Source organism: Camellia sinensis, chromosome 4 (genome assembly GCF_055761805.1).
Source record: "Camellia sinensis isolate YWXY chromosome 4, ASM5576180v1, whole genome shotgun sequence".
In the NCBI taxonomy this organism is placed as follows: Eukaryota; Viridiplantae; Streptophyta; class Magnoliopsida; order Ericales; family Theaceae; genus Camellia; species Camellia sinensis.
Window position 1 is genome coordinate 100,134,784 of NC_138964.1, and position 15,086 is coordinate 100,149,869.

Here is a 15,086-nt window from a genome sequence, read left to right on the forward strand (position 1 = left end):
AATTATAAGTTTTAGCGATAGGTTAAAAAAAGCGTCACAAAAAAAAGTTACTAATTTTCAACTTTCAGCGACTGTTTGAAAAATTCGTCATAGAAAAACACCACTAATTGTAAGTTTTAACAATAATTTATAAAAATTGTAACAAAAAAAGTCGCTAATCGTCGATTTTTAGCGACATACGCAAAAAAAATCATCACAAAAATTATTTTCAGTTACGATTTTACTATGACTTATTTCAATAGGATTTAATGGGAATTAAATCCAACTATTAAGGCCTATTGGTAATTTACTCAATATTAAACTTGACATTTGAAGTGAAGTGACTAATATCTCGTAGAAAAATCCCATAAAATCAAATTAGACTATTTAATATATAAAGAACAATTACCGCAAAAAATTATATTCAAAATCGTGAATTTTGAAATTTTCAATTTTCACACTTAGAAAATTTTCAAACTTAGTCAAATTTTGATAGAAAGATTTTTTAATGCAACCCCCACTATATGAAAAAAAGAAAAAAAAGTCAAGTCTCGACTCAAGCCATTACAAGAAGTGTCTTTATAAACTTAAACGATGTCCTTGTGGACTGAATAATTTAGCGCCTGGGGTTTTAGGCAAAAGAAATTCAAAGTTGGAGTTATGGGCAGTGTGCACAATAAAAATTAAAAAATAAATCATAATTGATTTCATAATCACAACCATGTGAATTCATCATATATTGTATTAAAATATGAATGATTTATTTTCAAAATTATGCTTGTCCTTCCAATTTTTTTAAGACAAATATGAAAATAATAATAATAATGTGAATGCGATTATTAGATTAATTTATTTTTTATTTTTATAGATGATCTATGCACAAATACTTATAAAATAAACAAATCAGATCATTAAAGTGAACTTGTGACGCATGGGTTAGAAGAGGAGCTGAACCTTGTCTCAATTTATGCTTTGTGCTAAAAGCTACGAAAATCGCTAAATGTGACCATTCTTATTTTTTTTTCTTCATTATTGTTTCTAAGAATTAATACAAAGCACATTAATGTTTCCAAACCAATCATTAATTCTTTCCACTCCGACAAACATTTTTCTTTCTTGTCCTAGCATGTTCTAGTAATACCTCATTGGTAATGACTATACACCAAATCCGTTGTGATAGTTGCATTTGACACTTCCAAGAATGATAAATAATGATCCTTAACTTAAATCTAGAAAGAGTTTCCACTGCAACTGGACCAGTATTCGGCTACAAGCTTAGAGAAAGAGGAATTGATCTCCATAAGCTTTGAAGGCTCATCATACTCCACTAGCTTCCCTACAAAACCATAACAATACACATTTACATTAATAGGATTTATTTTTATTTATTTTTTTAAAAATTTCTTTCTTTTGTCGATTAAAAAAGAAGTTTATCAGCCTGTAAGCCCCTAGAGATGACCATAAGAGCCCCTGCCCAGTAGGGAGGTGGACAAGAGGTGCCTAGATGGTCCCGGCATTGGGGTATCCGCATACGGGGATTCATATGTGCCCCTTTAATATAGCCTTGAGTTATAGTTTGACCTCTCAGCCCCACCTAAGGTTTAATGACAAGGATTCAATGTCCTAGCATTCATGTCGCCCCCTTGATCACCCCACAGACTCAAACTCATGTCATCCTGATTATGAAACCACAAATAGTTGTAGCTTATAAATTGATTTATTTTTGTCTTTAGTTAATTCTTTTTACCTTTAAGTCTGTTTTTAATTTTAAAAAAAAAGGTTCATATGGACTAAACGATCCTAGAAATTAAAAAAAAAATGGAAAACTTTTTTACAAAGTGTTCAAAAGACGAAAATAAGCCAACTTTTTTAGACTTTTTAAGTTTTTTTTTTTTGTTTTTTTTGGGTCTTTAGTGAAAGTTTTACCTAAAATTTTTCATACAGTGTATCATAAAATTATCCTCAAATTATTATAATTGATCTTTTTTTATTGGAGCAAGGGGTGTTTACCAAAACATTTAAAAATAAGAGGATAATACTCAAAAAGCAGTTGGGTGGAATAGAAGCATACCAAAAGAAAGGACCATGACCATGTCACTGTCTATGACAGTTGGAACTCTATGAGCTACAGTTATCACTGTGCAATTTGAGAATTCTTCCCTAATTATCCTTTGTAGAATGGCATCAGTGGTAGAATCAATTGAAGCTGTTGCTTCATCCAAAACTAGAATTTTGTTTCTTCTTAGCAGGACTCTTCCGAGACAGAAGAGTTGGCGTTGCCCCATGCTCCAATTTTCACCTTCATCACTCACTGTTGGAACAAGAAGAAAGAACAAAATTTATGCTTTGTTTATAAATATAAGGTTATGTATGGACTATGGAGTGCAACTTCACTGAATAATGAATTTATCTAAATTTTTCATGTTTTAAGTTGCATCATAATATGCATTTCAACTTCCACGTTTCGGAGTTCAACTCACCAGAAGAATCTAGCAAACTTGGAAGACTGTTAATGGTAGTCTTAAGTTGACACTTTTCTAGAGCCTGCAATCAAGAATTAATTTGATTAATATGTATACTAACAAAAGATTGCTTTTATATTATGAAAATCAATAACAGCCATGACACTTCATCATGTACTATGAGGAGTGTGATGAAGTGGTAAAATTGATTATCTTTACCTTCCATATGTCTTCATCAGAATAAAGGCCTAAAGGATCCAAGTTTGTTCGAACACTACCCCTGAAAAGAGTTGGTTCCTGAGGGATAATGCTGAGTTTCATCCTTAGATCTTTAAGTCCAATGGAGCAAATGTCCAGCCCATCTACAACAATTTTCCCACTATCAGGGTCTACCAACCGAAACAAAGCACTAATGAGGGTAGTTTTGCCACTTCCGGTCCTTCCAACAACCCCAACTCTCGTCCCTTCTCTGAAGGTGCAAGTGATCCCCTTGAGAACTAGTGGAGCATTTGGCCGGTATCTTATCTGAAACCAACCAAGGAATTAATCATGTACCAACAGTTAAATGTGCAAACACAATTAAAAAAAAAAATTCTTCAAGAATTTAAATGACCCAAACGCTACATTTTAATCCCTTTATCAAGGAACACATCTAAAATGTTTCACCAAGTTCACCTCTTTGCCCATCAAGAAACATGTGTTTGATGAATTTGCTTGAATATCATCTATACAAACAAGTGGGATTAATAATAAGTTCCCTTACCCTTAGATCCTGTAAGTCTATCCTCCCTTTAGAAGGCCATGAAGATGGTGGCCTTCTATCTTCCACTATTGCTGGAGGCTCTGGAGGTATGTGCATGAACTGTTTGATTCGTTCCACTGAAATAATATAATTAGCGAAGCTGCTATACCATCGAATCATGAACACTTGGGTGCTTGTCAAAGCCAAAGCATAAGAAAGAGAAAGTCCAACAAGCCCTGCAAAAAAGACATGTTTTAAGAATCTAAAAGAAAATTTCTAAGCAATAAATGAATTATTCCACTGAACCATGGATATACCTGGATCAACATAGCCCTTGGGAAGTAAAACCAAGAGAAAAACAGCAGTGAATAAAGTCAGATTTTGAAGTGCTTCTACTCTCAAAATTAACCACTCCATTGTTGCATTGGAGGAAAAGAAAAGTTTTGCATCATTGTCTACAAGCTTTAGGTAGTTTTGGAAGAACCTGTTTGCCATGTTAAATGCTCTTATAGTTACCACTCCAAGTGAGGTCTCGGCTGCATAATTCATGACAGGTGCTTTTGTTGTTCCATTGATTCTTATTAGTTCCCTTGCAGAGGCTTGATAGTATCCCTTGAGTCAATAAAGAATTTTCTTAATTAAAATTTTTCTTTCATCAATGAAAATAAGAAAAATATTACTATTAAGTTGGAAAATGAAACTCACCTGAACATATTTTGAAGCCACTGTAGCAAAGAATGCTACAAAGAGAACTTGCCACGTGACTGATGCCATAATGCCAATGATTGCTACCGATTCAATTAAAGGAGCAACCACAAAGGCAAATGAGAAAGGTATGTCGAAATCCACCACACATAAATCTGATGAAGCCTACATATAACAAGCATGTATATAAAAGTGCATATCAGTAACTAGCTATGCAATACATTACACTTCACTACGATACATAAATACTATGGTTACTTTAGAATTGATTGAAGAAGAATAAAATCTTACTCGGGTCAAAATTCGTCCAACTGGGGTGGAATCAAAGAAGAGCATAGGAGCATTGAAAATAGAATTAGTGAAATCTGAAAAGAAAGCCTTGGAAGCTTTTAATCCTAGAAGAGCAGCGGATAAAGACCTTAGATATACAAAGAAGGTACTTAGTGTCGAAATTATAGTGTATACTCCAATTAAGATGCCACTACTAATTTTAGGAATTTGAATGCCGAAAGCTAGCCAATAACTTGAAACAGCTTGAAGAGCAACAAAACCAATCTGAGTAATTATTACTGAAGAAAGCATCAACGATCCCTTTGAGACGAGGATGTAATCCAAAAATGGCTTCCATCCAACATTGCCAATTTCCTTCTCTTCTTCTTCTGTCAGTTGTATTCCTGGCAGACCTTTGACAGAAATATCCCCCTCACTATTTTCTTTAGTAAGGTAGGACCCTCTAGTCTCTTCCATTCTATCCATGTATTGTGACTGAATTTCACTTTTATTTTGATTAATTGTAGGATCCAAGACTGGAATTGAACTTTTGTGAGCATTCACAAGCTGTTCAAATGTTGTACCCATCATCAACAGTTCCTTATAGCTTCCTGATTGAGTAACTTCTCCACCTTCTATAACCTAGGAAAAAAAACAATTTATTCTATGCAATGAATTGAAAGCTAGTATGTAAATACAAGAGTGGCAATTCAAAGTATTTCATTACCAGAATTTTGTTAACTTGGGAGAGAAATTCCACTTGATGAGTCACTAAAATGACAGTCTTCTTCTCTAGGGCAGTCATAACACAGTCCTGCAGTTACATCATTCAAAAGTTGGTAACAATGAGAGATCAACTATGTCATATATATAAATGTATACATGTCTATGCATTCAACCGTACATTAAATAGAGTTGCTGATGTATGTGCATCGACTGCACTAAAAGGGTCATCGAGGAGATAAATATCAGCATCGTTGTAGACAGCTCGTGCAAGTTGAATCCTTTGTTTTTGTCCTCCACTCATGTTAAGCCCTCTTTGACCTATCTCTGTGAGATCACCATGTTCAAAATTACTTATGTCCTTATCTAAAGCACATGCTTTGACAACTTTTTCATATTTGGCTTTCTCCATTGACTTTCCATAGAGTATGTTATCACGAATTGTCCCACTTTGAATCCAAGAAGCTTGAGAAACATAAGCAATGGATCCAAATACACTCACCTGGATGTAAGTAACAAAGAAGTTTAGCTAGTGAACACAAAATTATTTTATGACTCGTAAATATAAACTGTTTTGTAACTCACATTTCCTGAACTTCGTGGTATTTCTCCGAGTATGGCATATAAAAGTGATGATTTCCCAGCACCAACTGGTCCACAAACTGCAATTTTTTGACCCCGTCTTACTTCCAAGTTAACATTTCTAAGTGTTAGGATCGGTGATTCCGGATCCCAATTGAAATTGCCATCTTGTATGATAATACACTTATTTGAATCCTGCGATGGAAATGTCACTAATTTCTCATTTTTGAGTTCATCATCAAGCAAAAATGACTCAATCCTATCAAAAGAGACCTTGACTTGGATTACTGCAGAAAGAGCCTCAGGTATCATTCTAACAGGTTCTGACATACTTCGCAACGTTGCCAAAACTGTGAAAATAGTCCCAGCATCTAAAGGGGCACTCTTGGAAAGAGCACATCCAAAGAAGACGACTGAAGAAATAATTGTTGGAGACATCCAATACAAGGCAGTGCCATAAGCCTTCTTATACTGAGATTCTGACAACCACTTAAACTCGTTTTCACGGTAGGATTCAATCAACCCCTTGAACTTGTCCTCCCATGACTGTAACTTGATGATTTTCATATTATTTAGGATCTCTGAAGTGGACCTAAGTCGCTTGTCTTGTGCTATCATAAATTCAGTCTGACACTTTTGAAGCAACTTTGCAAATGGCACATTAAGAAGCCCACAAATGAGAAGAGGGACTAAACCGGGAAGAGCACCAATACCTACAATCCCAAAGAGGACACCTATCGCTAGAAAAAGTTGCACGGAAAATGACCATCCCACATGAAACCACATAGGAAATTCCCCCATTCGATAAGCATCAACTACAATGTAATTCACAACCTCCCCGGTTGAATGACTTCTCCTTCCTAAACTCGACAGATTAAGCTGTTTTTTATAAACTGCCACCATTAAAGCTGATCTCATCCTCATCCCAATCCTCCTTGAGATGAAAAAGAAATGCCTTTGAGACAAAGACTCAACAACCTTGACAACTACTAAGCATCCCACTAAGAAGAGACCTTCGTGTATACTTTCTGTGTCACTATTCGAATAATTTACAAAAGCATAGAGTAGCAAGGGAGCTACTACCACAGAACATGCCCTAAGAAATGCACAAATTCCTGCTAGCAAGATTCCTTTCATATAAACGTTTACTAATGCCCAAAGAACTAGGTTCCTAGTATTGTTTGAGCTCCTCTCTCTTCGAAGTAAGTCCCATGCTTGAGAAAACTTTTCATAGGCTAAAATCGATTCATCTTCATGGACCAGACAAGGAATGTCTTCAAGAGCTAAAATCTTCGAGTAGCCCAATCGAAGCAAACCATTGATCCAAGAAAATGTCAATTTGCTAAGAAAACTAGCATGGCCTATTTTACTATGGTTTTTCTCAGGCGCCACTAATAGATGTTCTGATAAACTCTTGTCAGAGGCATGTTGACTAGAGGAGTTACTGAAATTCCTCAAAGCACAGAAGAGAAGCAACAAGTTCACAGGCCACGTTACCATGTCCAAGATTTCATAGTCGAGTTTTCTTAGTAAAATCTCGATATTTAGAGCCGAACTTAATAGAAAGAACGACACCCACCAAACAGAAACCAGAATTTTCACCCATTTGGATCCTTGTTCAAGCAAGGAAAAAGTCAAAGAGATCCAAACTAGTCCCCTAACAAAGTGCTCCACCCAGTGACTAAACTCACTATTTTGGGTTGTCAGATCCCATAAACCAGCACTAAGATATGCAATGCTAACTAAAGCAGTGCAGATAGAAACAACTATAGTGACCCAATTCCTTCTACTGAACCTACTAATGTTTTGCTTTCTTATATAACATACAAGAAAAAATACAAAGAATGCAATGAGGAATAGAAGGTTCAGTGCATCAATGATTGTTCTATGAATGCAAGAAGAACTCAAATCAAGTTCACCATCACAAATCCAAGAAAGACCTCCTGCATATCCATGAGATGAGAATATGTCAATAAAAATCATGGTTACTTCCTTGCAAAATATGAATGAACACAGAAACAAACAAGACTACAAAAGCTAAACCACATCGACTACAAAAGCTAAACCACATCAACTACAAAAGCAGAACTAAAAACTACAGACAAAGAATTGCAACTTCTAGATAATTTTAAAAAAAATAATAATAAACAAAGAAAGTAGCAAACGGATAACATCCTTAATGTCACTACATACGTATTTTGGTCATGGTATATTAAATTTATGTTTGGATCATCGATTTGTGAACATATTTGTTTCATTTTTCTTTCTCTAAATAAATTCATAACCCAAACATAGCATAAGGTAGTACCAAAATCTTAAAACAAAGGAACTACAAGAAGAATTTGAGAACAAGAAGATCACAATGAAGCAGAGCATAGTGGAAACAAACATATATATATATATATATATAGAGAGAGAGAGAGAGAGAGAGAGAGTACCAAGAGATCTCCCAAAGGAAGCCATTGTTGGAGATGTGTTAGCGTTTGCAACTAGTGAAGGAGAACATGTGAGGGAGAGCTCAAATATAATGAGAGGGTGAAACCATATATTTATAGAATCTATTGTATATGTCTTCATTTGCATTTGCTCACTACACAACAAGATTGATTATGTCATACATTTGTCTCAGTATGTATGTCCCTACACTTAATTAATGCATCTTGTTATAATATATTACTACTGTTTACTTGTACATTTATGCATCTTGTTATTATATAGTACTACTGTTTACTTGTACAACTACCTTACATAAATCAAAAAAGAATAATGTTTGGGACCCCTTTTAGGGGTCACCCCCACCCCCCTTTGCCACGTGGCGGGTGGTGATTGGAGGAGCAGGAAAAAAAAGAAAAAAGAAAAAGAAAATGTAACCAATAAGAGAGAGGGAGTCAAAGGGGGTGGGAGGAAAAATGGGAATGAATCATTGTTGATAAAAAAAACAACTACCTTAATTCAGTCCTCAAATCTGACCAACTTTTATCGCATTAAATAGGAGGGGGGTCATGTGTTTTGCAATTAAAAAAACATCAACATGCATCATCCCTTGGTTGCTCATCTCACTTGCTTTTTTATTTTTGTCAATAGGAAATTCTATGGGACACATGTATCTTATTAGAATTTCTAATTACTGATTGATTGTTGCTGCCTTTTCTCTCTCACCAATTATCAGTTATGATCTTTCAAATCAAATTGTATTTCTTAGAATTTCTAATTACTGATTGATTGTTGCTTGTAGATTGTGATGGGTTTGCAATATTAGTAAAAAAGTGAAAAAATGGAATGCCCTCTTTGTTTCCTGTACAAGATCTCCTTCAACTAATAATTGTTCTTGCGGGGAAAAAGAAGAGGCGTTTGGCAGTGGTATGACTGGGGAGAAGACGGGATCCACTAATCAGATAATAATAAAGTATTTAGGTTGATGTGGCACTTTTGTATTGGCTGTCCGTAAATCCTTCGTTAACGGGACAGCCGTGTACAATACAATCTCATCTTATTATGTACTTTTATGGTTTATGTTATATATTTTTATGGTAAATATTATATAATTTTATGATAGAGTTACGATAATTTATAATTTAAAAATAAAATTATGTATTTTTTTAATAATGATACACTTTTTGTGATTCAAAACAAGTGTAATATTACCATGACAATGTATAATACTCTATCCGTCTTAAAATATTAGTCCCTTATTCTATTTTTTATTATCCCAAAATATTGGTCACTCTTCAAAAATCAAGTCAAAAATAATATAAATTTCCTATTTTGCCTTTCTTTTAAATTAATAAACAATATAAAAAGTACAATTATGACATTGATATTCCCAAAAAATGTACTATCAAAAGGATAATTTTGAAAAATTAACTTTTTTCAAATGTAATAATTGTACTACCAAAAAAAGTTAGATTCCTCAAAGGGAACCATTATTTTAGGACGGATGGAGTATTATTTTTTTTTTTAAAGTATTACTTTATTTTTTAATTATAAATTGTCATAACTCTATCAGAAAATTACGTAACATTTATCACAAAAATACATAACAAGGTACATATGATACACATTATTTGAGAGGTATGTACCATGACCAGTTTGTGAATTAGTAGGAAATTATTTACGAATATCAAAAAAAAAATTATATTAAACTAAACAATCACTCAACTATTTAAAAAGGCTAAACAATCAATCAACTATTTAAAAAGGATCTAACATAACATAGCTTATTGGCAAGTCCAATCCAACGACAATTGCAATAATACGAGAAATAACACCATATTGCAAAAGAAAAATGTTTGGTGGCCACAATATTCGCGGCTCAAATGGCTTGAATTGACCAAAACGACGTCGTTTTGTGTTGTTTCGTGTCCAAAACGACGTCGTTTTGGTCAATTCGAGCCATTCGAGCCTGGAAAATTCGGCCCCTCTATCATTGCTGATTGCAAAAAAATAAAAATAAAATTAAACAATTAGATAAAACCCTTAATAATAAATCAATTGAGCTATCCCTTTAATCCATAGTAAAACAAGTTTACTTATTAAAATACACATAATGAATCTGGTCATCATTGCTGATAAAAAAAAATAAAAAAGAAGAAGAAATGATTCGAGACATCTTTCGTCAGCTTAATAAGACCTAACATTTTACTAGAGTATCATTGATCAATTTCGGGTACGTATCTTGTGATTTGATATTTTATATAAGTTTTCCTTAATATAATATGATTTTTATTGACACTTGCAAAATTGATGTCAATCATTTCTACATCAATTAACAAATAATTATTTGAGTGTGGAAAATTTATTTTGTGAAAAAATTTTAAAAAGAGTTTTTTAAAAAGTTTTGAATTAAGTAGGAAATTTTTGATGTAACATTTGATATTTGATATAAAAACTTACAACTCATAACAAAACATACAACTCAAAATTCTATTAAAACACATAAAAAAATTTTTAAAATTCGGAAAATATTTTTTCAATTATATAAAAATTAAAATATGTCAATTACAAAAAAAAAAATTGTACTGTTCCGGTCAACCAGTGGGACGACCGGTTAGGTTAAATTTTTTTTAAAAAAAATTGAAAATCGCGCTCTTACACAAAGTTTTCTGCGAAGTTGTAAAAAATTAATTCTAAAACTCTATCCAAACATCATATTAGAACATGAAGATAGAATCAACGTTTGGAAATGGTTCCAAACACAGCCACAAATTTTCAAATCCATTCATGTAAATCATTGATTTGTGAATGTTTGTTGTCAGCACAAAAACTGTAGTACACAATGAGGTGGTCCAACCAGATATTCTCAGGTTTCCATACACAGCCACAAATTTTCAAATCCATTCATGTAAGTCATTGATTTGTGAATGTTTGTTGTCAGCACAAAAACTGTAGTACACAATAAGGTGGTCCAACCAGATATTCTCAGGTTACTTGAATATGTCGCAAAATTTATCACAAAGGCCAAGATCTATCTCTTTCTTCTATCTTTTGTTTTTTCATTTTTATTTTTTATTTTTTTCATTAAGACACTGCTCACTCTAAATTCAAAATATTTTACAGAATTGCAAAATTTGACAAAATTAGTCAGTATCTTGAGACTCAATATCTTGAGACTCACACCACAAATAGAAAAGTAACCGAAGTGTTTACTTTCCGAATGTTCATTTCCCATCGTTACCCTTGCACTTTCATGATGCATTTCATGATATTTTTTTTATGATCTTTAATATTATTCGTATTTAGTGATCAAGAGCACTATCTAACAATGATCTTCACCAATCATTAAACATGTCTTATATTGTTTCTTTATGACTTAATATAAAATTAAAAATTTCACCCTTTCTACTAATAACAATAGTCTTAGGCATCACATGACTATACCTCAAGACCACCAAATACCTTCTACTAACTTTGGGTTGGGTTATTTCGCCCGCATTGTATTGTGGCCGCCTGTACTTGATCTATGCATTAATTTTTGGGGGGTTATATTATAGTAAGGCCAAGTTTGGCTAACCTAAAAAAGTGCACTTATTTCATCTTTTTATCTTTTTTGAGTCACATCAATCAACATCTCCTCTCTACTTTTTCTACACATAATACAAAAAAAGTCAAAAAGTACACTTATTTAGTCTTCCCAAACTTTCTCTAAATCTTCTTAAATTATGATCCATTTACATTTTATCCCTTCAAAAATTTTAAAACTTAACAGTTAATCCTTCAAAATATTATCTTATTATAGTTAATCACTTTTGTTATCATTTTGTTATAATTTATAATCAAAAATCAAAAATTTATCAAAAATAAAAAATTTGTAGAAAATAAAAAATTTATAGAAAAGGTCAATAAAAATGTGTCATGTACTTTTTACATAATATGATTTTCTATAAATTTTTAACAGAATCCAAACAAAAAATGATTAATTGTAATAGGATGATTTTTTAGAGGATTAATTAACTGTTAAATTTTGAAGTTCAAGAGGGTAAAGTGCAACTGAGACATAGTTTAAAGGGGGTTTATTGTAATTTATTATTTTTTTATAACCATTTTTATAAATTAATTAAAATTAATTTTATTAAAAATAGTAAAATATATTATAACATTACAAATCATGCTCAATAATCTAAGTATGTAGCTTATAGCAATGGGTTGGAGCACTTGTGTGAGTTTGCCTTCGGGTGAAACCATGGATGCAAAAAAGTAAAAAAGTTGTGTGGGTCTTTGTTTCGATTTTTATTTATTTTTAGTACACTTTTTTATTTTTGAATTAATTTTTTATTTTATTTTATTTTTTTAGATATATATGATCTTGATTTATTAAAATTATATAAAATAATAATAATAAAAATTCCTAAAAACAAACAAAAATTCGTTTAAAAATAAATTTTAAAAATCAAATCAGACAGAACCCATGAAATTCTAGTTTACCAAACCCTTACTAAACCATTTTCGTACAATATAAAAATCATAGGCAGGTCCTGCATGGCGTGTCGTATTCAAAACAACAACAATGATTCATCCCACTAAAAACATCACCACTAATAGCATTAATGCATTAAAAAAGTAAAAATAAAAAATAAAAAAATACAACTCCAAAACCAAAACATCACATCATTAATGGCGGGACCCACTGCCACCTAATTAGTGGGAGCACTAATTAGTGCTCCCAAACATTTTTCTCAAAACAATTAGCAAGAATAGCTGCATTTGGTAATAGATAGAGTCATTTTCGCATCGTGTCGTAAGTACACTTCATTGTGTTTAGGTTAAGTTTTTTGGATTAAACTTTTTGAAAATTGAATTTTTTGATTTTTATATTTTTTTGTTTTTAGTGAATATTTTAAAAATTTTAAACATTTTTTTTATTTTTTTAGATACACCTTACTTAGATTTGTCTAAAAAGTAAAAAAATTTGTGAAAAAATATTTTAAAAAATTAAGAAATACATAAAAATATAAAAAATGTACTAAATTCTTGTATTTTTTTTGTATTTTTGGTATTTAGTGAATTTTTAAAAGATTTTTTTTATAATTTTTTTACTTTTTAGGTGTATTTATGTTAGGTGTGTCTAAAAGGTAAAAAATTTGCATAAAATATTAAAAAAAATCAGTAAAAATAAAAAAAATATGAAAAATAAGAGTGTAAAAATTTTCTAAAAATTGTTTTTAAAAAATAGGAACCAAGCAAAGTAAAATTCCAGTGATAACTAAAATTGTATTCTTCAAGAGTATGGTCAGTTTCAATAGTAATTAAAAGATTGAATTTCTCATATGTTGATCATTTTAAAGTGAGAGGACGTTTGAATTTAGTAGGTTCATTTCGGGACAGACTTATCCGAACTATTTTCAGTGATCTGAATCGTTTACTTTTTAAGATGTATTGGGTAGAATATTCATATAAAAAATCAAGATAATTGGATATCGATAGCTATATATTTAAATTAAATTTGTATTATGAAAAATAGATGGGTATTTTTGAAATTATATTTATCGTTCATTTTTAAATAAAATATATGTATATATGATTCAAAACATATAATTATCAATGTCCAATCATCTTCTTTTTTTTTGTATGAATATTTCACTCAGCAAGTCTAGAAAATGAACAAATCAAATTATCGAAATTAGTTTCAAAATGAACCTTTTAAACCCAAACGCCCTCTCAAATTGAGATGCCAATTTAAAAAATGTCAAAGCCGTAATTAAAAATCACAAAAGCTACTTCATTTTTCAAAAACATGACCTCGTTTTTTTTGTTTTTATTATTATTATTTTTTTTTTTTCCAATTTTTACTTATTACTAATCAATGACTATTTTTCTTATTCAGTTGAACCAATAATGTCTCCTTTTTTTTTTTATATCTGTTTTACTTATTACCAATTAATGACTATTTTGTACGTAAATAACGGTTTAAACTAAAAGATTAAAATATCAATATATATAAATAATCTTATTGTGCAAATCACTAGAGCTTGCTTGGTTGGTTCCATTTTTCAAAAATATTTTTCAGAAAATTCTACTTTCTTATTTTTCGTATTTTTTTAATTTTATTGAATTTTTTTAATATTTTAAACAATTTTTTTTTACTTTTTAGACACACCTAACACAAGTACACCTAAAAAGTAAAAAAAATTATAAAAAAAATCTTTTAAAAATTCACTAAATACCAAAAATATAAAAAAAAATACAAAAATTCAGTACATTTTTTGTATTTTTATGTATTTATTAATTTTTTTAAATATTTTTTCACAAATTTTTTACTTTTTAGATATATCTAAGTAAAGTGCATCTAAAAAAATAAAAAAAATATATTTAAAATTTTAAAAATATTCACTAAAAACAAAAAAATACGAAAACTAAAAAACTCAATTTTAAAAAACTTAATTCAGAAAATTCAAACCAAATACATTTGTCATTTTTTTAAAAAATAAAATTCACTTTAATTCATTTTATTTTTTATTTTTTGTTGAGTCCCTCTAATATTTAGAAATGAGTATATAACTATGTTATATTCGGACTCATATTTCACACGTGTTAATTTGGACATAATGTCTGACAATGCAATTTAGTTCATATTGTGTATATTTGATTATTTCAAATAATAAAAGGTAAATTGCATATGGAACTAAACGAAAAGATGCGGTTAATCATATTACTTAATGCATAAATGGTTTGAATCGGATGTTTGAATTACGAGTCTAGTCTGGAAAACTCTCTGTCGTCAATTAAGAAGCTACCAAAGTCTCTCAATATATTATTCACACTCCAAATCCCTAGATTCTATAATGCTGACTTAAAAATGAAGAACAAAGAGAGAAATATTTTCTGCAGAGATTTTTCGAGTAAATTCCGACAACAATAAATCGTATATTATTTTCTCTATATCAGATATATAGAGATTCTCTGCTGATAGAGGTGAAGTTGTAATCTTCCACAACAACTCACACACATTCCAAAAGATATTCTCTCAATTATCTAATTTATAAATCATATGAATTATCAATAACCCATGTAGATGCTCCATGGGTAATGGTCGGGTCAAATCTGACCCAATTTCCAACATCTACCACTCATCTGCATCATTATATTCACAATTGTCATTTCTCAATCTCTTATTTAGTCCACTCATA

The 15,086-nt window shown here is 31.0% G+C and overlaps 1 protein-coding gene across 1 annotated transcript; it reads right to left on the bottom strand.

The window, feature by feature from the left end:
• Positions 1-972: 972 nt before the first annotated feature.
• ABCC8 (multidrug resistance-associated protein 6) lies at positions 973-8,411 on the bottom strand. Its single transcript, XM_028269747.2, has 12 exons — positions 7,902-8,411; positions 5,467-7,406; positions 5,063-5,383; positions 4,886-4,972; positions 4,180-4,800; positions 3,889-4,053; positions 3,501-3,795; positions 3,205-3,419; positions 2,661-2,966; positions 2,460-2,523; positions 2,051-2,290; positions 973-1,315 (listed from the first exon to the last, which is right to left on the bottom strand). The coding sequence occupies exons 1-12, from the start codon at positions 8,044-8,046 to the stop codon at positions 1,209-1,211; spliced, it is 4,506 nt and encodes a 1,501-aa protein (XP_028125548.2). The 5' UTR covers positions 8,047-8,411; the 3' UTR covers positions 973-1,208.
• Between the last annotated feature and the right edge of the window lie 6,675 nt (positions 8,412-15,086).

Coding starts and splice junctions, on each gene's coding strand:
- ABCC8 (XM_028269747.2), bottom strand. CDS start 8,046: ATGCAAATGAAGACATATACAATAGATTCTATAAATATATGGTTTCAC. Junction 5,384..5,466: donor TACCACGAAGTTCAGGAAAT/GTGAGTTACAAA, acceptor ACTTACATCCAG/GTGAGTGTATTTGGATCCAT. Junction 2,524..2,660: donor CTGATGAAGACATATGGAAG/GTAAAGATAATC, acceptor TCTTGATTGCAG/GCTCTAGAAAAGTGTCAACT.